This window comes from Megalobrama amblycephala, linkage group LG19 (genome assembly GCF_018812025.1).
Source record: "Megalobrama amblycephala isolate DHTTF-2021 linkage group LG19, ASM1881202v1, whole genome shotgun sequence".
In the NCBI taxonomy this organism is placed as follows: Eukaryota; Metazoa; Chordata; class Actinopteri; order Cypriniformes; family Xenocyprididae; genus Megalobrama; species Megalobrama amblycephala.
The window spans coordinates 15,985,882-16,010,457 of record NC_063062.1 but is presented as its reverse complement, the minus strand read 5'-3'; the positions used below and the strand labels follow the sequence as shown (position 1 = coordinate 16,010,457).

Below are 24,576 nucleotides of genomic sequence, written 5' to 3'. Positions count from 1 at the left end.
AAAATAAACACTTTAAGCCAGCTGCACACATTTTGGCCACAATTTGGTCATCTGAGAAAAAAACAAAAACAACTCTCAATGGCTCTGAATGCACCCTTCTGTCGTCAGCTGATCAAGGTGTTTGCACCACATCATTCTGATTGGTTGTGTTGTTGGAATCAGCTTTGGTTTTGATTGGAATGTTTCCTTCATGATCACCGCTCATATAGATAACACACCAGAACCTAATACTATTCCCAGTATATTTTTATACCCTAAAATTTATAATCGTATAAATATATTGATTGCAAAGGCTGGAAATCGGCCCCAAGAATCTATAAAATAGTTTAATGTTTTAAATGCCTTATCCTGCACTCTGTGGCTGTGTTTAGTGCATCATCACCAATGTTGAGAAAAGTAACAAGAATCACGTTTTTTTATTTACATGTTTCAGTTCAGAAGGTGCTATATAGATACATTATAATTATTATTATTAATCAAGTAAACTGAAAGAATAGATGTTGTAAGAGAAGCAAAAAAAAAAAAAAAGGGGGGGGGCATTCTGTTTATTTATTCTATTTCTTTCCAAGTACTTCAGGTTTTCTTTGATGGAGGCAGCAGTTCGATAAAGATTGAAATCACATTGCCAAACTAAAAACAGAAGTTCTTTGTGAGGCAACCAATGTCTTAAGCAAAAATTCAAAACAAACCAGGGCTAATTTGTGGGTCTGTGCTGCAATTTCTGATTTCATCAGACAGGCATGTAGATTATCACTATTAATGCATTTCAAAAGGGTGCATGTGACAACATCGTAATAATAAATAAAATATATTTATTTTCTCAAACAGAGTTTCAGTATTTGGCACAAAAGACAGTGTTTGGCAATGATACAGTGTTACAGGCACTACAGTAAAATAAAGCACTTTGGAAATGATTCTGTAAACGAAACCAAAATGTCCACAGAAAATTAAAAAACATTCACTCAGAATTCTTTTGTTTTACTTTTGTGAAATGGAGGGACTGTAAAGAGATAAGATGAACAGACTCTACTGGCACTTTGCAACCCCTTTTTGAGAAATAAAATATGAACTTTAACCATAATTTACAGTATAGATGTGGATATTTAATCTAAACAACATTCCAAATCAAATCCCGTGATTAAATGGCAGTAAAGTTACATGAACCAGAGCCTAGAAATACAGAAAAACCACAACTAACACCTGGTCAATGTCTAAACAAATATACAATATAAATCAACTACTAATCTAAATATGAATACGATGACATCTAAATACTTATTTTATTTGTCTGACATATCTACATGACTAGAGATAACATAGTAACATTTAAAAGTGTGAAGTTCAACAAACTTGTTAAAAAGTGGCATGGAAGGGAGTGCGATTCATCATCAGTCCACTAGAGAGGGACAACCAGCACAAATTATTTTTACCAAACCAAGTTGAAACCAGGTTCACCAAAAAAAAGACAATCGTGTCATAATTTACTCACCCTCATCATTTTAACTTCAAATGTTTTTATTTTTCATTAAAAAAAAGTCAGGTTTCAAATAACATGGGAGGTGAGATAATAATGACAGAACTGTCATTTTGAACCTTTTTTTTTAAATATATATTTTAAATGTGTTTATATTTCAGTGATTTTAAGATGTGAGGTTTTCATTTAGAAATCACAAACCTCATTTTCTAACCACTGTGTCACAGTGTTGGAATCAGAGAAATGCACTGATGTCCACTGCATGCAATAGTCCAGATTTAGTTTTAACAGTGAAAGGAACAGCGATAGAAATCAAGCCCTTGATACACATCTAGTCTGATGCATTAAGGGTTCTGAATGAAAGATTTGTTGTAAAGTGCTCTCAAAATGTGGAGACTGGTAACCAGCCTAAAGTACCAGCCTTGATAATCTAGGTGGCTTTAATCCATTCATTCTGAGAAAAACTAAGTGAGGATGTGGCAACCCCAGGTTTAATGCAGCGCAGGGTCTCTGATCCTCTACAGCCAGTGAATTAAACCAAAATGAATATGAATAATGAAAAAGATTATTGAGCCTTCACTGCATCTTGAAGCAAAGACCACACAGGGAGGATTATTACTGTAAAGTGGCAGGAACGTGGCATTAGCAGGCACACTTGCTCTGGTCTGTGTCCCGCGGCTCTGCCAGGTCGCTGGTGCTGTGACCGTTGGTTCGAACCGTTCCGTCTGGTATCCAGGATTTGTCCACACATCTCTCCATGCGCTTCATGATCAAATCCAGCAGAACCTCCACGGCATGGCTCACATTCTCACCGTTCGCAGCGCTTGTCTCAAAGTATGGGACACTGCAAGAAGACAAATCAAATGGATTTCAATTCCAATTCCAACCGAGTTTGGCACTAGCATGTTGCTAAGCTACAGATGTAACATAATGTTTTAATGTTTTTGAAAGAAGTCTCTTATGCTTGTCAAGGCTGCATTTATTTGTACAGTGAAAACAGTAATATTGTGAAATGTTTTTATAATTTAAAATAACTGCTTTCTATTTGAATATATTTTCTAATGAATTTAGCTTTAAGGGTTAGTTCACCCCAATATTAAATTTCTGTCATTAAAGGCCCACTGAAGCGTCTTGGAACATGCAGCATTTTTTCAATGCGTGATTTCAACTGAAACAGGAAGACAGGGCGATATATCAAACAGCCCCGCAAGATTTTTTAAAATAACCAATAATGTTTTGTTTATATCACAGCTCGGCCAGAGCCATTCAACTCATTAAACCTGTTTCCTTTTAATATCTAATGTTAACCGTTTCTCCTCCTAATCTTCTCTATATCACTTTAAAATACAGCATTCTGTGCAGAATTTAAATGGGTCCGATAACTTTCGTGGTCTGAGCCAACTCGCGGATATGATCCGCTCTGTGCTCTTGTGTCCCTGGGCCAGAACATTGTGCTCGTGCTGCGGTGGTTCACGTTATACTAACTTCATTCACGTAAATGGAAAGCATATTTACACTGTCTGAATCGTTCCCTATTCTCTATTAGTGTTGTCAAAAGTACCGACTTCGGTACCTATCGGTACTGAAATTTTAAAAATGTGACGCTTTGAGCGCTGTTGAGAGGATTCGCAAACATCTCTGATTGGCCATTGTGTTGACGCGCTCATCGGATATGCCTGTGATTGGCTACAATGATCCAACGCATGGGAGCATTTGAAAGCACACGGAAGTGTTTGAATTTGAAAGCGTTTTGAAAGTGGGAGCGCGAGCGATTGAAAGCAGGTGTCTAACAGTGGACCGATCCGCGATAGACGCCTGCTTTCAAACGCTCCCGTGTGTATCTGTGTAAGCGTTTAGTGAAGAGATTAATTGATGACTATTGACAACGTTTTTACAGCGTTGATCATTGAAGCCTATCACAGACATATCCGATGAGCCGTGAAAACAACGGCCAATCAGAGATGTTTACGAATCCACTCAACAGCGCTCAAAGCAAATTTCAGTACCAACTAGGTACCGAAGTCGGTACTTTTGACAACACTATTCTCTATATAGTGCACTATGTGCCATTCACCATAGAAACTAGTAAATGTGTGAACAAATGACCGATTTCAGCTGCAACTTAAGTGTCTGATGATAATGTAGGAGGGGGTGGGACTTCAGATTCTAAAGAGCATTTGATTGGACAAAAGATTTGATGAGAAGCTGAAGTGTGATGTGGTGTCATGAAAATCCGTGATCCATTTTAACGGAAGTGAGAGACTGTAAGTTTTGAACACAAATTAAGATATTTTTGATGAAATTCGAGGGTCTACACATCTGATCTACACATAGGCAGCAATGACATTGCACCTTTTGAGGTCCAGAATGGTACTAAAGACATTGTTAAAACCGTTGACGTGTCTACACACACATGCGTTGTGCAGCTCACGTGACCAGAGCTGGCCAATACTGAGCCGCCGTTCGGATATAAACACTGATGAATTTGTTGAATAAACTAGTTATTTTTGTTTTGTTGTTGCGCACAAAAAGTATTCTTGTCACTTCATAATACTAAGGTTGAACCACTGTAGACACATTGATGGTTTTAACAATGTCTTTAGTACCTTTCTGGACCTCAAAATGTGCAACGTCGTTGCTGCCTATGTGTGGATCAGATACCCTCTGATTTCATCAAAAATATCTTAATTTGTGTTCTGAAGACAAACAAAGGTCTTATGGGTTTGGGACGACATGAGGAGGAGTACTTTGCCTTTTTTAAGGTTCCTAATATTGTTTTGGCAGTCTCCTACAACAGGTTTACATGCATGCTAGGTCAAAAAACACTTGTTTTCTCATAATGTACATTTAATTTCACCTCAATTCTCAATGATTAGTAAATGATTCATTAAAAGCAGTTTGAAGAATCAGTCTCACTAAACCCCTCCTTTCTGTGAGCCTACACTTCTCTGATTGGTCAGATGGCCGGAAACAAAACGCCCATTGCCATAACTGAATGACAGCTATCAATTCGCCAGACATTGTATACAATGTATGGACAGAAAAGACAGCATCGATTTTACCATATCAATTCGAGCTCGAGTCTGACAATGAAACGTCTGAAGTAGTCGATCAATCAGAAACTGATTCGCAATCATGACTGGAGTTTCTCTATGGTAAGTGTCACCTTAGTTTGTGTTATTTATAAGACATGACAGCAGCATCACTGTTATAGTTTATGTAGGTGCACCTGTGGGAACCGTATTAGAATGACAAGGGAGGCTAAAAACCTCTAACATGTACACAGACCTTTTCATCATAAAGTAAAAAATATCATTGTGATGTCAAACAATGATATTGTTTTGATGATGATATTTTGACAATGTTTACAGAGAGAACACTTCAACTAGTTAGCGTGGACTAGCATCTTAACATGCTAGTACAATACAGATAGAGCTCCACTCTATTATAATAATAAAAACGCAGAGGGAAAAAAATGTTTGTTTTAGTTATGTAAGCGAACCAGCCCTAGCCTGACGTGGTCATACTCAATTCTAGTCAGAATATGATGCCCAAAAAATGTTGTGGGCAGGGTTCGGGCTGGCACCCAGGCTAAACCAGCCCCACAGCTATGTTGTAAACTCCCACGCTAGCAGAGTCGTAGAGCAAAAAAGATTGAGAACCCCAGCAGTGATAGATTCAAATGTCTCTATTGTTTGTACAAAGACAAGCCTGGGAGGAGTTTAGATGTGAGAGTCAGTCAACAGAATTGATGATCACTCTGATAACATTCAACAGACGAGTCACTGCAAACTCACATCACTGTTAAATAGTTGCTTGATCTCACGAGACCGAACATGATGTAACCACTATAGCCTGTTGCAATTAAAGGGTTAGTTCACCCAAAAATGAAATTTCTGTCATTAATTACTCACCCTCATGTAGTTCCGACCCCGTAAGACCTTCATTCATCTTCGGAACACAAATTAAGATATTTTGATGAAATCCAAGATGTTTTTTTTTTATTCTCCATTGACAGCAAAGCAATTACCACTGTCAAGGCCCAGAAAGATAGTAAAGGCATACATAGTGCATATATAGTGGTTCATCCTTAAGCAACGAGAATACTTTATGTGCACAAAAAAAAAAAAAAAATCTAACGAATTTATCCAACAACTTCTTTTCTTCCGTGTGGGACTCCGACACACGTTCACGAGAACGAGCCACGACGCATGCGTGTGGTGCTGATGCAAGATCTGGCATTCTGACATCTAACCCGGAAGCTCTCTCTTCTGTGTTTACATGCAGAAGACGATGCACACTGTATATAAAACTCTTTGTAAATGTGTCTGCAGACTGACATAGAGGATAACGTTCATGCAGTCGTACTTATTCGAACCAGAATATACAGACAATGAATTAACAATGTGAGATTCATCAAATAACAGAAAACACCTTATAACTGAGTATATATCTAAATGTGTAGTGTAGACAAGCACAGGATTTTTATACATGGTATACTGCACACATAATAATTATTAATATTAGATGGACAATCACTCTAAGCTGCTAGTTATAAAAATTATATAAAAATATTTCAATAAATTATTATTATTATTAGAATAAATGCAACCACTCTAAGCTGCTAGTTAAAATACAATTAATTAAAAAGTATATTAAATATTTATTGTTCTCATCAAATGACTGAAAACGCGTTCGGAGTAAATATCTAAATATGTAGTGTAGACAAGCACAGGATTTTTACACACACACGTGTGTATATATATATATATATATATATATATATATATATATATATATATATATATATATATACACACACACACATACGTATTTCAGTAGTAGTACACCGCACAGCCTGCAGGATGGAGAAATGCGTTATGCAAACTGCATTCAGCCCAAATTCTTAGGCCATGTTTTTCACCACTATCATAATTTCTTTAGTGAATCGGGTACGAAAACAAAAAAGTATATATAATACAAGCAGCACAATCAGTGGGCATAATTCATTTTTATGATGATGATGATTTCATCTTCTTGTCTTCATATTATCTAGCAAATGCCTTCAACTTTTTAACTTCAAAAAGGTAAAAGCTGTCCATTAGGAGCCGATGATTTAAATTCTTACATTATTCATCTGAATAGAAGATTAACTGCTGCAATAATTGTTAGATTAGACCGTTATCAAAATAATTATTAGCCTTACCGTAAACTCAAAGGAAAAAGCAATCCCTTTTTCACTTTTTTGAATACATAGGTTTTTTGTGTATAACAGACAACGCAATGAAGTCAGTACATCTAAATATGTCAAAAGAGGGACTGAATCAAGATTGACATTTAACAAGTGACTCTGAAGGTTTACATGTAACTTCATGCAAAATTGTACTGAACATAATTAAGAGCAATGAAAATCTAATTTTCCTGATACCTAAAATCTGTTCATGAGGCCAAAATATTCTCAGATACCTTCTGTAGTAATACCGAGCATTACTCTGCATATGCTAAGTGCTTGTCTAAACTGACGAGTCCTCACATTAACACAGTAAATATTAGCCTTTCGGTATACCGCCATCTTAACGTGTCACATTTAACAAGAGCTGCCCTCATCTTAGGCAAACATGGTACAGACACAGCCCTTAAAACAAACATCCTTGCAGTCGCCCGCACCCTGTGAACACGTATGAAGACCTACAATGAGATGCGTCTCGAACACACCAGCAAATCATCTCGCGTCACATTACTGCACACCTGGGAATTCTCACATTTCTACAACTTTATCAGACAAACCTGTACAACTTCCCTAATGTTTCTCATAATTTTATCTCCACAATCAAATTAGTATGTGATGACCTTGTAACTAGCTCGCCAGCAACTTTGGTCCGGCACCACTGCATCCGGACACTACGAAACCTAAATGCTTTCAATCAATAGAACATTGCACAAGTGAGTAGCGAAGCATTTCCAGGAAATCCAGTCCATAACAAAAAACTATTGATTTTCGAAGCAGACAATTTCGTGTGTGACATCACATTCAGACACAGATACATGGCAAGTCTTTTCAGATCTGATGGATCAAGTGAATGTGGCGTCTCACCCATATTTTTCAGCCAGTTCTCGTGCATTGTCTGCTTTCACGGCACGCTGGTCCCCCAGGTCTGATTTGTTTCCACACAAGACAATGTCGGGATTCTCGCAGTACGCATGCGTCTGCAGCTGACCTGCACAAGACATCACAGGAGTTAATTATTAAATTAACATTTTTTGAAAATTATTTATAATAATAATAATAATAATAATAATAATAATAATAATAATGATGATGATGATAACTAGCAGCTTTGAGTGGTTACCTATCTAATAATAATGATCAATCACTATAAGCTGCTAGTTAAAAAAAAAATACAATTTAAAAAATTGTATACAAAATATTTATATAAAAATATTTCAATAATTTATTATTATTATTATTATTAGAAGATGGGCAACCACTGTAAACTGCTAGTTAATACAATTAATCAAATTATATTAAATATATTATATTATTATTATCACAATTACATAATCTTCTAGATAAAAATAAAATACAAAATATTTTTGGAAGGATCATTTGTGTAAAAATAAACAATTTATGAAGTATGTATGTAGCTACTCTTTAAATGTAATAACAGAGAAATTTAAAAACGTAATTGTATTAAAACAAGATAAGGTCTGCTGTATGTATATGTGTGAATCAGGACTCAGTAAGGTATGAAGGACTTACTCATCCAGTTCCGCACATTAAGAAAGCTCTGCTCGTTCGTGAGGTCAAAGAGCAACAGGAAGCCCATGGCATCCCTGAAGAACGCTGTGGTCAGACTCCGGAATCTGCATGAATATTTAGAGGAGAAGACATGGGTCACGCAATAGTGAAAAATATCCAGAACATCAAATAAAACCTCTTTGACTCTAATCTGATTTCTTTCATTGAGTGTATGTTAGAAAGTAAAGCAAAAGTACTGATCTGCATCTCACCTCTCCTGTCCGGCCGTATCCCACAGCTGAATGTGGATCCTCTGACCTCTCCCGGCTGTGCCATCAGGACCGTTGGATTTGTACACCTTATTCAGAGACCCGTAGGAGACTACATTAGTGTATAATAGTGCTTAAATATCCTTGCCACTTTGACAAAGAAACTATACTCAATGCAGAAAATGTGAGGTTTGCCAGATGCAAGATATGCTACCACACTGCTACAGTGTTGTGGTGGTTGCCAGGGAGTTGCTATGTGGTTGCTGTGGTGTTCTGTGTTTTTTTTTAGCATGTTGGTGTGCAGTTCCAGGAAACTTGAATTTACTTTTCACTTAGTCAAACACAACCACGAAATGCACACTTGATGATTCAGAGCTGGAAGTGTCTCATTAGTAGCATGACTCTTGATTGTGTGGCCCTAAACGATCAGCATTTGTTTGATGTCTTAAGTGCTGAAGTGTTTGTTCTTAAGGAGGGATCCCTGCTCTGTTATGCCATATGAAGCTGGGAGGATCCTGCGTTCATCTTTCCCCTAAAACACGCACACGATCTGCAGTACTGAATTCATGTTCTGTATCTATACCTGCCGTCCCAATTCAGTTTTCTCAAAGCAAATGTTCAGTCAGTTCTTTTTACCATGGGAACTGAGCAGGGGTGGCGAACTCCGGGCCTGGAGAGCCACAGTCCTGCAGAGTTCAGCTCCAACCCTGATAAAATCTCACCTGCCTATAGCCTTCTAGTAACCCTTCAGACCTTGATTAGCTTGTTCAGGTATGTTTGAGTAGGGTTGAAGCAAAACTCTGCTGGACTGTGGCTCTCCAGGACAGACGTTCACCAACCCTGGTATTATAGAGTGCAACAGTCTGAAAGTAAAATCCCAACAAAAAAACAACGTTCAAGAGCGCCGACTTGTACTACCTGACTGCTGCAGATTCATTTCGGCGTTGATTATGTTGATATCAGTGTTTTTTGCTGAGTTTATATCTTTAAATCAGTAGTTTTATATTTTGACATTGTTTTTAATTTCACTGTATCATTCGCAATGCTTCGTGGGATTGTACTTCTTTCTCTCAATAAAGCTGTTAAGTACACAGTTTTGAACCTTTGTTTTTTCTTTCACTTCTAGGGCTGAGTATCGATACAGATGTCACGTTTCAATTCCGATTCACAAAAGCTCAATTCAAATCTCGATTAGATTCAACAAATTCAATGATTATATTTTCACTGGCCCCACCACAAATATGTAATGAATAAAATATATTTTTAAAATAAAAAAAGATTATTAGAGACAAGTAAACTGTTATTAATAAAAAAAGAGACAAATAAATCAAACTACAAGCAATAGCACAAATGAATAAATACAACAGAACAAAGATACAAATTAAATATTCAGTGCTTTCAGGTTTTTCAGGTACGTAGGTCTTACAGTAGTTTTCAGGTACAGAAATTGAATAAAGTAATAAAATATAAAACAACACTGCATATAATCTTCACTGTACAAATTAAATAAAGGTGAATCCTTATTAAAGTTACAAAAAAGTTATTCAGTGAAAAGCAGTGAGTGATTTCTTTGTCTTTTGTAGTTTGATTAACATTAAAAACACAGACAGCAGCAGGAATATTAGGCTGCTGCCACTTGCACAAGACTAATGCACGCATCAAATATACTGATAGACGTGTTGTCTTTCACTTAAGACATTACCGATTATGTTTACTAGGATACTCGCCAAGGCAAGCATTTTGAGATAAATCTGTGAATTTGTCCATTCAAGCGGACAGTTCCTTCAACTGTTTGGAACGTCCTTCACGCTTAAAGGTGCACCTGCATCTGCCATCCGGCACTGAATGAATGACAGGGTCCCCGCTATCACGCAAGGTAAATAAGAGGATGACATCTAGTGGAGAAGACTAGTAATAAGATTAACGTCAATCAGATATTATGTTTAATGTTTGCGGAAAATAAATATGAAAAAAAAAAAAGATCGTTTTGTGGCATTTGAGAACCTATATCGAATCGACCACAATTTAAAAAACGATTAATCGATTTTTTTTTTTTTTTGCCCAGCCCTATTGGCTTCTAAATCAAGGTTTGTAATGTTGTGATTCCCCTCATAGCTAGTTGGTTTGGTTCATGGCTTATAACTCACTATATATAAAAAACCAAACAAACAAACAAAAAAACTTTTTTAAATATCCCTATGGAATTAATAGGAAAAATCCAAGGCTGTTGAAAAAGTGGGCAGCCACTAATGCACTCTTTTTGGTGCATGTCTCTGTGAAATACTGCAGTCAAATATTTCAGTTTAACGACACTGAAATTAATCATCAAGAGTTTGCTATACAGCTGCTAGATTCAAATCTTCATATCATGCCACACTCTTTCTTCTCATATTTTTATCTAATAAAATAGCTTCTACTTAAATCAATATTTTATGCCCATGTATTTTATTTGGTAAGTCAAGTAATAGGTGGGATAATGTACAGTTTTTTCATCATCATATAATAATATTATCATATAATAAACCCTTTAAGCTTCCAGTGGACTTTATTTTACTACAATAATTGGTTGTACATAATATATTACATGATAAATATTATTAATGTTCATATTATTGTATTCTGTATATACTGTGTAACCTCAATATTTCTATCTATCTATCTATCTATCTATCTATCTGACTGACATATTTTAAGGTGTGTATCATGTGGATTATGTAGGCTGCCTCTTGCCGTAGCATGTTCCCAACAAATTAAGCTGCCTTAGGCATCATATTGCATTCAGGAAAAGCATAATTACTCTCAGAACGTCTGTTTGCTTTCGCAAGAGCGCAGTGTACTGCATGTGTTTTTTTTTTGCTGCATCTAGTATTCATGACCGTGTTCAGACAAACGTGTGTATACCTCCCTGCACCTGAGGCTGCGATTTATACATGAATGGCTGTTTTCAACCTCTAGGCAAGATTCCATGTGCTGAGCTGAACAGAATGGGATTTCACAGTTCAGTTAACCCCGGCCGGGTCTCCAAAACACTAAACCTCCATTACAAATCAAGCAGGAAACATCTGAACCAATGAGACTGTGAGAAAGGCATCTCATTTGCATAAAACTATAAATATACCATCATAGTTGAATACTCAAAAATAAGTTAAAATGTCAACATATAAATAGCAATGCATGCATATTTGCATATACACATCGATGAAGGGAATATAAGAAACATCAATAAAACTATGAAAATGTCTTAATGTCAATTCCAGTAATACAAATACTCACCACTCGTTTTTCTCTGAAGTCTATTCCCACTGTCGTGATGAATTTAGAGTTGAATTTGCCATCCGTGTACTGATATAGGAAGCTGGTCTTTCCCACCCCAGAGTCCCCCAGTGCGAGGAACTTGATGAGGTAATCATAGTCCCCATCGGACATACTGAAAGCTGAACGAGGACCTGCGATGGACAAACACAGAGCAGTGTTATTGTAGTATCAATGATATACAATATCATTAAAAGGTCTGGGGTTAGTAAGATTTTTTTCATAGAAATTAATAATTTTATTCAGCAAGAAAGCATTAAATTGATCAAAAGTGACAGGAAGACATTTATAATGTTAAAAAAGTTTATATTTCAAATAAATGCTGTTCTTTTGAACTTTGAAACTGTGAACTGTACTTACAATACCCAGATGAAGGTTGGACACTTCATGCACTCAACTGTTGTTGCTTTAATTATGTAGCGGAGGGGGATGGGCTATCAAACTCTGACCTTATAAAACTCATACACTGCACTGTTGAGTACATAGTGCTTAGCATAAGAGTATAGTGTACCATTTGGCACATAACTTTCCTCTCGCAAACCCATTTTACTTTCATAACATGGCAGGATATTCAACAACATTCATGCTGACTTGGGAGTGGAGTTTGACCGATTGATCGATTTTGATGATTAATTGGCACCAACAACGATTCCTGAAACAACTGGTAATCGGCAAAAATCCATATTTGATAGTTTTTCCGGGGTGTGTCAGTTGCTAATAACTAACTGCAGAACCATATGTCACAGCAGTCTGAGGTCAACAGCGCCGGGCCAGCAGTCTCACACCAGTGTTGGGGTGGAGCTTATAGCATCAGATTTAGTGGTTGGGTGGGGTTCGCATTCGTTAAGGTTGAGCTTATAGTTATAATGAAGGGTAGTGTAAGTGGTGGGTTATATACGATCGTCAGCACCACCCTAACGTCAGGTGTTGGTCTGGTGCCGTTTTCTTCAGACTGTTGAAACATGTGGTTCTGAAGTTAGTTATAGATCTCATTGTTGGAGCAGCTGAGAAGGGTTCACTGTTATTATACAGTACGAAAGCGGCCTCTACAGGGGAGATAAAAAAACTATCAGTGAGGCCTGGTGGAGTTTGTTTTGACACATGAGACTGCGCTGCACAGAGCGGGACACTTCAGATCCGGATTTAAAACAGACAATAAAACGATATGTATACAGTAGACCACACCTGTTTTCATTGAATTAAATAGTAATTAATTTTTTTGAATAGATGCATGTTTGGATTTGTCTGAAATGGTAACACTTTACAATAAGAGTAGATTTGTAACATTAACTAAGGTTAAGTAATGTACTGTTCATTTTTAATTTCAACATTTACTAATAAATGTTTACATTTTAATGTATCTCAACATTATTTAATACACTATGAACTAACATGAATGATCAAGGTATAATTAACATATTAATAATTTTATATTTAAAAAGTACAGTGCATTTTGAGTACTGTTTTTCAATTTAAAAAAAAAAAGTTCAACACTATTTTATGTGTTATGTTTCATTCAGTCTCCATTTTAAAAAAACTTTAGGTTGATTAATCGGTTATGGGCCAGTTTGGTCCAACCCAGTTATCGATGGTTATCGTTACTTTAGAGAACCCCAAATGAACCCATTAGTCGACAAAGTCCATCAAGAGACATCCATTTTTAAAGCATTTTGTTCAAAATGAAAAAAGGCAAGTGTTTTCACATCATTCATTTCACTGTTTTGATGAAACTGCTGATTTAGTAACAGGAAACTAAAATAAGAATTTGAGACAAGTGCTGCATTTCTATTTTTGAACAGTAAATATGCTTCTTAAACCAATTTTATTTGTTATTGGTCATGTGAGTCCATAAATGCTGAAATCCTGGAGCTTAAATGAGGAAAAAGCACCTTCTCACACATGAACGCATCTACACAACAGCTTTTATTTCTACTCACATTTGTCAAATCAAGTTTCTTTTCACTGTTAACCGAGTGGCTTATGACTACAATACAGAGACATCATTCAGTTAAAAGTTGTTTCATAACCCATGGTATGTCACACTAGTGACAATCGTTATCCATCACTTTAGGCTTTAAAATGGTCATGCTCTATTTTTAACTGTCAGTAAATTATTTTAATGCTTGGTAGTTGTGGCGACCAGGGCGGGCGAGAGCCGTGAGGGAACGGCGCGAGGCCGGTGGCGCGAGAGTTAACGAGCTACACCTGGGAGGCGCACCGGCCTTGAGTCTCTCACGGAGGAGCTCCGGGAGCATAAAAGGAGGAGCGACGACCGTGGAGGACAAGAGAGGACCAGGCCTGGACTTTATGTTATGTTTTATTATGTTTGTGTGGCCAGCAGACGTCCGCGAGGGTCTGTCGGCATTACTTTCGCTTTGTTCTTTGCTTATTTTGAATTAAACTTTTGTTGAACGTTCGCTGGTTCCCGCCTCCTTCTTCCCACATCTACTGACCTCGTTACAGTAGTGTAGGTTTAATGTGACATTGAAATCACAAGAGCTTCTGTGACAAGAGCTTGTTAAGTCTTACCATATGCTCTTATAATGTAAACAAGTCAACATAAACTGCAGAACTGTGATCTGGTCACTTCATTTAATTTAAGTTACACATAACCTCAAAGTTTTGTGAAAGAAGGCCTGAAAATTACAGCAAGCGTTTACAGCACATCAACATCTTTTCTCGCAAGATCAATGAATGTTCTTTCTTTGTGAGATGATGTCATGTGTAAGCTTAATTAAAAAGAATTAAGAGTGCTTAAAACCTGTTCCTGTTTCTACAGCACTATGATTTTAGAATGTCTTGAAACGCATCTTGTCTTGTCATGTCAGCAAACAACTGAGGAGAGAAAAGGTTTGGCTCAGCTGTAGTAAGGCGATGGCTTAGCTGTAACTGTAAAAATGTTCAGAGTGAGTTCCTCAGACCGCATTAAAGCGGATCATATGACTGCAAAAAGAACATAAAAACTCAAACAAACGAGCACATTATTTCACACGGCAGGGCTAAAGACCATCCCGACTGCAAGCTGCTTAGTGTCTGGGGCTGACCCAAGCAATTGGATCCAACCAGCGAGACCACAGGAGACTTTTCTTGGGTTCATTTTTTTTCTGGCTGATCAGAGAACTGTGCTTGTGTTTCTTTGTTGCATTATAGTTGAACTTTCAGCAGAAAATATATATATATATATATACACACACTGCCCTCTAAAAGTTTGGAAATGACCTAGAAAAGTGGGGTTTTGGACAATATTGGCATGAATCCTTTTTAATTTGTGATAATTTTGCACTGATAAGGGACTACACAAACTATGAAAACATATTTTATTATATAAACAGTTTATACGTAGAAAAAAACTTACATTTTCGATTCATCAAAATATCCACCATTAGCAGCTATCTGACCTAAACTGGATTCTAATTGATTCATTGTGTTCTAAACTTAATTGGCAATCAATTGTTGAAGCTATTAAGGTGTGCTGACCCAAAAATATTCTACAAACCTGGGCCTAGTTTAAACCAGTAACCAGGCATCACAGTTGGCAAAGGGGCATGTCTGACTTTGACATGAATATACTGCTATTACTATGTAATCAAAATGAAAATTATTATTGCTGGTCTTCAATGATAATGTTAAGTTACTTTAATGTATTTGCACCAAATAATGATAAGAATTTATGCTGATATCGTCCAAAACCACACTTTGCCAATAGAATACCTTTGGGATGCGGTGGAAAGAGAGATTCACATCATGGGCCCTGCCCCAAATGGCACAGTTCATATTATGGTCTTGTGGACTTACAATGGCCATCTCATGCATATGACCATGAAATCCACTAGGCCATAGGGTATCACATTTGCCATTTTAGGTTTCAGACGGGTGCTTGTGAGCGCCCCCCTTTGCGGTCAATATGCACCTTTCCACATTGCTGCAAGCTCTGCAGCAGACTTCTTTCTGACGGTCAAAACAGCGTTACGTCACAAAAGTGCAGATTCGTAGGAAGACTGCGAGTGTTTAGGGTGCCATTTGGGACAGGGCCATGGATGTGCTGCTGACAAATCTGAAGCAACTGCGTGATGCTATCATATCAATATGGAGCAAAATCTGATGAATGTTTCCAGAACTTTGTTTAATCTATGCCACAAAGAATTAAAGCAATTCTGTACGCAACCCGGTACTAGCAAGGTGTACCTAATAAAGTGGCCAGTGAGTAAGTGTATATATATATATATATATATATATATATATATATATATATATATATATATATATATAAAATAAATTCAGCTTTGGCCCTCCACTGTGGACAGAAAGCCAACAATGTCGCATTTGTAACCTATGTGAGTTTAACATTACCTATGGGCAAACAAACTCATGAAATATTATCATGATGCATAGTGTTATCAAAATGCAGTCATCATTTTGCCTAAAAGAACAACATGTTCAGATAATTTATGCACTATTTACACATGGCAGGTGTACATTTCTTTCGTACTAAAATTTTTAAAGCTGATAATAACACATTCACTTGATTCTGCATGATTCTAGCGTTCAAAAAAAGGTGCACAAAACAGAATTCATAGAGTTCAACTATGCATTGATCTTCTTAGTTGCTTATAAACAAACACAGAATCACACTCTAATGAGGACAAATCTGCTCAACTTTAAGACTCTTACTGTAGAAGGAGCATACTAAGATCTGCAGCTTTGTTTTTCGATACTGCAGCTTTCACATATTGACATTTATTATGGCTACATGAAAACTGACAAATTAGATGGTTAGAAACTGAGTTTTCACTGTCTGGAAAGTGCACCGATTTGCAAAAACAAAATTATCTTTATGTGCTATACTGTATAAGCATGAACACACAAACCCTGAAGGATCAGTTGTGGACACAGATGTTGAGTGTTCGGCTGCATCATCTGAAATGTCTTTGATGGTCATTTGACCCTACTGTAACTTCTGAAGACTGACTGACACCTTCATTTCAGTTAGACACATCACATGTGTTTAAACAATCACTGGCCTTGTGCAACAGCTCAACGAAATGCCTGAGTTTGAGTTGTGCTTCCCGTTTAACCAAAACAGCCCTGATGAAAGCCAGGATAAAGAAAAGGAGAAACAGAGATGGAGGCTTTTATCAAACATTCCCAGCAGAGCACCACCCTGGGCTGCACGCCAGTGCTAACGTAGAGAGCTGTGGACCCAGGAACCAAAAACTCTTCTGCATTTCACACCAGAGTTTCTTCACCAGTCAAGCTCTGACAAGTTGTTTTTTTTTTTCCATCGTCCACTTCCCTCTTTTCAAGCTGTGCATGTGAAAGATAAAATTACCATGCAGACCTACAGAAGCTCATAACCTTTGACCTGACGCAAGAAACATAAGAAGATATTTTCTTTGGCCTATTAGATATTCCAAACCAACTACAAATCACATTTTAACTATAACCTTTCAGTTTTAGAAGACATGACAACATAAATTTAATGAACTAGTTGAAGTTAAATCTAGGATGTCCTGGATGGTTTGTTTCTGTCTTGCAAGAAAAGAAGTATTTTATTTGCTGCGTCCCAATTCGCATACTATCCGTCCTAAATAGTATTCAAAATAAGAATTAGTATGTCCCAAATCGTAGTATGTTGAAATGAGTATTCCAAAGATACCCGGATGGTCTACTTTTTCCAGTTAGAATTCGAAGTGCAGATCCGTGCACACTTCTAATGGCTAAAACTGCCCATAACACATTGCGCTGTGGACGAGAATTTGATTAGAACTACAAATACGAATAAAAAGTGTTAAACTACAAACATGACGAATGTGCGTGACCGACGGTTAAGCAGAGCGGTTAAGATAAAGGGGCTTGAATGATTAATAATCAGTATCTAACCTGACGAAAAGATATTTATTAAATGTTATCCACATTAAATTTCTTCTGCAACAGCATTGTGAACTTTTATAACGATGTGTTTGGTCATTAACTTTTAAATGCATCATTATGCAAAGATGAGGAGAGTTCTCTGCATGAAAGACCCATGACTGGCAGATAAACGTGCGACTACTTTTCTCTCTGAAACAGGAAATAAAATCCTCCACATTCAATTAAATTAAATTAAACTGTGACAAGATGATTGACAGGGTAGATTAAACAGTTACAGGTTGCGTAACTAAGTGACAGAACGTCCGTTAAAGATGCAATTATGACAAGGTAGTATGTCCCAAAGCTTGCACACTCTTCTGCTACACACTCAAAAGTATGTACTTTTTCTTTACAAAAAGAGTATATACTTTTAGGACGTAGTATAAGTAGGCGAACTGAGATGCAGCATTTGTGATCATTTGGACTGTGTTGAAGTCATGTCAGAAATATCGTACAGTCTTAAGCCTGGGACACACACCAAGCCGACTTCAAAGAACTAGCGGCAACAAAAACCAAAGGTGTTGTCGCCTTGTGTCGGCTGGAACAAAATGCTGTGCTTGAACACACAGCACAGACTACAGCCGACTGCAAACGAGCATGTGCGTTCTGTGCCTGCGTGTAAGGAATTAACTGTCTATATGTCAGCAGGTATCAATAGTCTATAGTCATCATTCAAAAGGAGAAAAAAGGATATACGCAGATATACGAAACGTAAACAATGCAGCTCTTGCTTACTATTTTGAATGTCAGTTATGTTGACAACTTTCTTCATTTTAAGTGGCTCATGTTGATCTGAAAATATTCACATTTTGGAATGCTCGGGTAGGATAACATAATATTAGACCAGCCTTCTGTCTGTGCCGTCTTGACTTACTTGCTCCCTTTCATCACTTTCGCTTTAATTCTCATGCACTGACAAGTTCACTAAACTGAACATCCAAAAAGTAGCCCAACAGATACTCGTTGACTGCCTGACGACCTAACTACACCCGGCCTTTAAAAATAAAGGTCCAAAAAAAAAGTTTTTATTTTTTATTTTTTCACAGTGATGCCATAGAAGAACCATTTTGGGGTCCACATAGAACCTTTCAGTGAACCATTCTTAAAAGAACTTTTTTTTTTTTCTTAGTGTGAAGAACATTTTAATAATCTAAAGAGCCTTCTTGCAATATAAAGAACCTTTTGTGGAATGGAAAGGTTCCATGGATGTTCTTCATGGAGCCATCAATGCCAATAAAGAACCTTTATTTTTAAAAGAGTATTTATAAGTTTAAAGCACATGAACGACACCACAAAGTTGGTATTACGAGGAAAATCTGCATTTTCTGAAGTTTCCAAGTTGAAGACATGTCAGTTAGAAAACATGGTGGACACAATGGATGCAGCGTCTGTATAATAACAGTTAATTTGTTGAAAATAATGATTTTTTATTTACAGTAAAATAAGTTGCATGTACAAAATATGGGTAACACTTACACAAAACACAGGTTCCATTTCATTAGTAAACTAAATTAGTTAATATGAACTAACGGTGAAAATACTTCTAAAGCATTTATAAATCTTAGTTAATGTTAATTTCAGCATTTACTAATACAATGTTAAAATCAAAAGGTGTATCTGTTGATATTATTTTATTCACCTTGTATCACTGTAGGCTAAGGTTAAAGATAATAAATACTCATTATTAATGTTAGTTGATGCATTAAAGGTGCAATATGTAAGTATTTTGCAGCAAAATATCCAAAAACCACTAGGCCAGTGTTATATATTTTATTCACTTGAGTACTTACAATATCCCAAATGTTTTCAACTATTTGTAAATCGTAAGAAAATTGCAATTTTAACCAAGGCTCCGGGATGTGTGAGGAGTCGCCTGTCAATTGCGTCATACCCACATTACCCTCGGTTTCCGGTTTTATTTTGTAAAAACCATGGGAACACCAAAGATGCTTTAATATATTACATGTTTTAATGGACAAGGGAACAACTGTTTTGATATATTTATAGACAGAAAACTAATTATTATTATATAGCTCCACACGTTTAGTCTTATTGTTTAAATCTAATTTTCTTGATTTTTTGCGAGTACCATGCTTTACCATGCCTCCGAGAAAAACACTATTTTGTCAAGTGGCTAACATAGCATAATCAGATGCAGCTTTATTTTTAGTAACAGTAATACAGAATTTTCTCCATGATACAATACGTTTTAAAATTAATTGCATGTCATTTATCAACACAAGCCATCCAGAATTTAATATGATACTCTAAAATCGATCTATCTTACTGCAGTGTTTAACAAGTGTCTCACAGCAGCCGCCGAGTGAACGCACAGAGTAACGTTATAACATTTTCAACACACTCAAATGTATCTAATATGATAAACAGAGCTGTGTTACCTCATACTCATGACCAGAAAAGCGGAAGCGGCGCCAGCGACTGTGTCATAATAAAAGTTCTGCAGCTCGTGAGGAATGTGTTGCACAATCGCTCCAGCGGCCTCGTTCAGCTCCCACAACACTCGGCTTGCTCTGCTTCATATTACAGTAACGTTAATAATCGCATCCATGAACATGATTTCTTCCTTGGTCCTATCCCGATTATTTCCACCGGCTATGATGTGAAGACCACATATCCCAAGATTCTGCACTCAAACTTGCCGTCATCAAGCTACGCCTTTGTTTTGAATAGGCCTCTAGCAACCTCTAGTTATAAAAATTATTACATATTGCAGCTTTAACTAATGGAACCTTATTGCAAAGTGTTACCAAAACATGATAGTACAAAAAAGTACAAAAAGCAGAGTTAAAAAGAAAAATCATGCTTTTTTTTTTGGTAGAAAAGGTAAACCGCCAACTTGCCCTGACCAAAGTGATTTGAACACTCATGCCATAATTACAACTTCCCCATTTGTAAACACAACCTTCCTAGGAGGACTTAAATGCACCGTATGGTCCCTCCTTTAATGTGTGTCTGTGGGATTTTTTCACCTGCTTTATGGTCCAGCAGATGAAAATGGTGAATCTGATCACTTAGTAAAGTAACAGCAGCACACTCACCTCAACAACACATATGATTTGAGAAATCATTCATGTCTGCAACACAAATGCAGCAGGATGACACACAAACTCCACTTAAATACTTTTATATATAAGCAATAGTAATGGTGATGCAGTTTGTACTAATACCACTGAAGCTATCTGAAATTAAATCACAGGCAAATACATTTCCAATTGGCTGAAAACATTCTTCATTAACTAAATAATGAATTGAATCAACTTTTCTATTGAATAGAAAAGTGTCAGAGTGATTTTTTGCCATAGTAAGTGTAAAAAGACACACTTCAGTGCCACTGACGGCTTATATAAAGGCTCTTTTTGGTGTTTCAAAAGGATGTGAACTGTAAGATTTAACATCAGGCTTATCTAATAACCATCAGCTGGTGCTCATGTGCTCTTGGCATCCTGTCATGTGACCCTCGATTCCCAGCCCTGCTAAGACCCCACTTAAAAACACACAAACCAATGTTCATTTAATTTGCTTTCTCTAGAGCAGACAAGAAAACATGATAAGCCAGTTTAAATGATTTGAGCTTTGTGGAAAGTTCTTCTGAGGACAGATTTCTCTTTTGAGATGCTTAAAGGAATGATTTAACCAAAAATGTCTCACTCTTATGTTCCACATTCCAAATATTTTTCCATGCGACAAAACAAAATGTTTTGCAGAATGTTCTGACTTCATGCAGTGAAAGTGAACGGAGCTGTCAAGCTCTAAAAATACAGTACGACTTGTGTACTATATTCCAAGTCTTCTGAAGTTACATGAGAGATTTGTGTGGAAATTACTGTATATTATAGATTTATTCAATATTAATTAAAGTGTCCCTTCCACTGTAGTACTCAAATTTGTGGACATTCAAATATGGCGCATTACGATGTCTTAAAGGGTTAGTTCACCCAAAATTGACAGAATTTTCATTTATTACTCACCCTCATGCCGTTCCACACCCGTAAGACCTTCATAATCTTCGGAACACAAATTAAGATATTTTAGTTGAAATCCGATGGCTCCGTGAGGCCTCCATAGGTAGCAATCTCAAGATCCATAAAGGTACTAAAAACATATTTAAATCGGTTCATGCGAGTACAGTGGTTCAATATTAATATTATAAAGCAACGAGAATATTTTTGGAGCGCCAACAAAAACAAAATAACGACTTATATAGTGATGGCCGATTTCAAAACACTGCTTCATGAAGCATCGGAGCATAAATTAATCAGTGTATCGAATCTGCTGTTCGGAGCGCCAAAGTCACGTGATTTCAGCCATTGGCAGTTTGACACCCGATCCGAATCATGATTCGACACGCTGATTCATTTGTGCTCCGATGCTTCATGAAGCAGTGTTTTGAAATCGGCCATCACTAAATAAGTCGTTATTTTGGGGTTTTTTTTGGCGCACCAAAAATATTCTCGTCGCTTTATAATATTAATATTGAGCCACTGTACTCACATGAACCGATTTAAATATGTTTTTAGTACCTTTATGGATCTTGAGAGAGAAAGTGTCATTGCTCCCTATGGAGGCCTCACAGAGCAATCGGATTTCAACTAAAAAATTTTAATTTGTGTTCTGAAGATTAACGAAGGTTTTACGGGTATGGAACGGCATGAGGGTAAGTAATAAAAGACAGAATTTTCATTTTTGGGTGAACTAACCCTAAGTCTGATGTAAGTGACATCAACATAAATGGTTCCTGAATATGTCTGGTGACCAAACATCAAATTTATCATTAACTTTCACTGCATGGAAAAACTGGATTTTCCATGAAAAAAAAAAAGAAGAAAGAAATTGGCAGGTTTTGACTGACATCGGGGTGAGAAAAAATCATTTTGGGGGTGAAATGGTCTCAAACTTCAACTTTTACTCAGTTTTTTTTTTTTTTTTTACATTAAAACGTGCTAAATTCAGAATACCATTGTGCTCATGGTAAATCAATCCACAGAATAGATCAATTCTGACTGAGTCACAAACATATGTTTTACAGTTACTTACAGTATTTCACCAGTTAAGGAAGAAAGAATGGAAATTCGATCATTCAGAAGGAAAAATGATCCCTAAACCAAACATTCCTGACAGGTAACCTGATATGGGAGTGAAGCAGTGTACTTTCCCAGGTGAGGCAGGTAAATTCCCTGGACATTTCTTCCTCTCTGAACAGATTATAATTTCAGGTCATAATCATATGAATGTGTTTGAGATGACTATATTTGATCAAGGACACGTGTGAACCGATAACTCAAACCCAAGAACGGCAGCTGTCTATCACTAAACACTCATTATTATGACTAACATAACTAGTCCTAATGCACAACATACATAATATATGAAGGGCAAACATCATTACATATTGCGTGTTTGTTGAGTCTATACATGAATACAAAACCAAAAGGCCAAACTGTACACTTAAACGAGTTGACAAGAAATAATCAAACTGTTATCATCACCCTTTGAAGAGTTAAAAAACTAATACATGTAAGTTACTTACCAGGACAGTGACCCGAACGTCTGTTGATCTCGTCGGATTTTAAAAGCTTTTTCGAAAATATTAAACCAACGGAGAACAAGTACAATTGTGTGATACTTTTGAAGCGATGGACACTTTGTTTCCTAAAGTTGCTCCCACACCCACATGAAGCACCAGTGCGTGTAAGCGGCCGTGCTGTGACGCAATACTTCCCGTGCTGTACCTCCAATCCTACGTGGTCAAGGCTTGGCTCATAATTATTAATTAGGTAGGGCTGACGTTGCTTTGAGACCTTCCTGGAGCCCGGACGACCACCGCTCGAATAACGTAATTAATATTATTATGAGACCAGCCTTTCCATAAAAATCAGCCAATCAGGAAGTACTATTAGACGAACGTCACGTTGCGATATGAATGAATATTCAACAACTCTGTAATATTCATGAGCCAAGCCTTCGCAATAGTAGGATAGGTTCGTTTGCGCCATTTCTTCTGTTAAAAACACACAAAGTACTTTGAGCTTTAAATTGATTTAATTAGTACCAAGCGTTGGTTTTTGCATCTATAATCATGTTTAAAATAGGCACAAATAGCGCAATAGGAGAAGAACTCTGTGTGCGTGTGTAGCGACATCTGGTGGTATAAAATGTCAGGTACCTTCTTGAGCATCGGTGAATGTTTACACGTTATAATAATTGATTTTTCTTTAATTTTTTTTACATTTTATTATTAGTATTATTATATATGTTTAAATTATGAACATTTTGCAAATTCTATTCTCTCTAATTGCAAATAAGCCTTAATATATACAGTTGTGCTCAAAAGTTTACATACCCCTTGCATAATCTGCAAAATGTTATTTTAACAAAATAAGAGGGATCATGCAAAATGTGTGTTCTTTTTTATTTAGCACTGTCCTGAATAAGATATTTTGCATAAAAGATGTTTACATATAGTCAAAAAAAAAAAAAAGCAAAAAAAAAAAGCTGAATTTATAAAAATGACCCGTTCAAAAATTTACATACCCTTGATTCTTAATATTGTGTGTGATGACCTGGAAGATCCACAACTGTTTTTTTGTTTTGTGATGGTTGTTCATGAGTCTCTTGTTTGTCCTGAGCAGTTAAACTGAGCTCTGTTCTTCAGAAAATTCCTCCAGGTCCTGCAAATTCTTCAGTTTTCCAGCATCTTTTGCATATTTGAACCCTTTACAACAGTGACTGTATGACTGTATGATCCATCTTTTCACACTGAGGACAACTGAGGGACTCAAACACAACTATTAAAAAAGGTTCAAACATTCACTGATGCTCCAGAAGAAAACACAATGCATTAAGAGCCGGGG

The 24,576-nt window shown here is 36.7% G+C and overlaps 1 protein-coding gene across 1 annotated transcript; it reads right to left on the bottom strand.

Moving 5' to 3' along the window:
• Positions 1–792: 792 nt before the first annotated feature.
• On the bottom strand, positions 793–23,492 carry rab27a (RAB27A, member RAS oncogene family). Its single transcript, XM_048168299.1, has 6 exons — positions 23,253–23,492; positions 11,756–11,928; positions 8,486–8,571; positions 8,235–8,338; positions 7,569–7,692; positions 793–2,318 (listed from the first exon to the last, which is right to left on the bottom strand). Exons 2-6 carry the CDS (start codon positions 11,906–11,908, stop codon positions 2,117–2,119), a joined length of 669 nt encoding a protein of 222 aa, XP_048024256.1. The 5' UTR covers positions 11,909–11,928; positions 23,253–23,492; the 3' UTR covers positions 793–2,116.
• Positions 23,493–24,576: the final 1,084 nt, after the last annotated feature.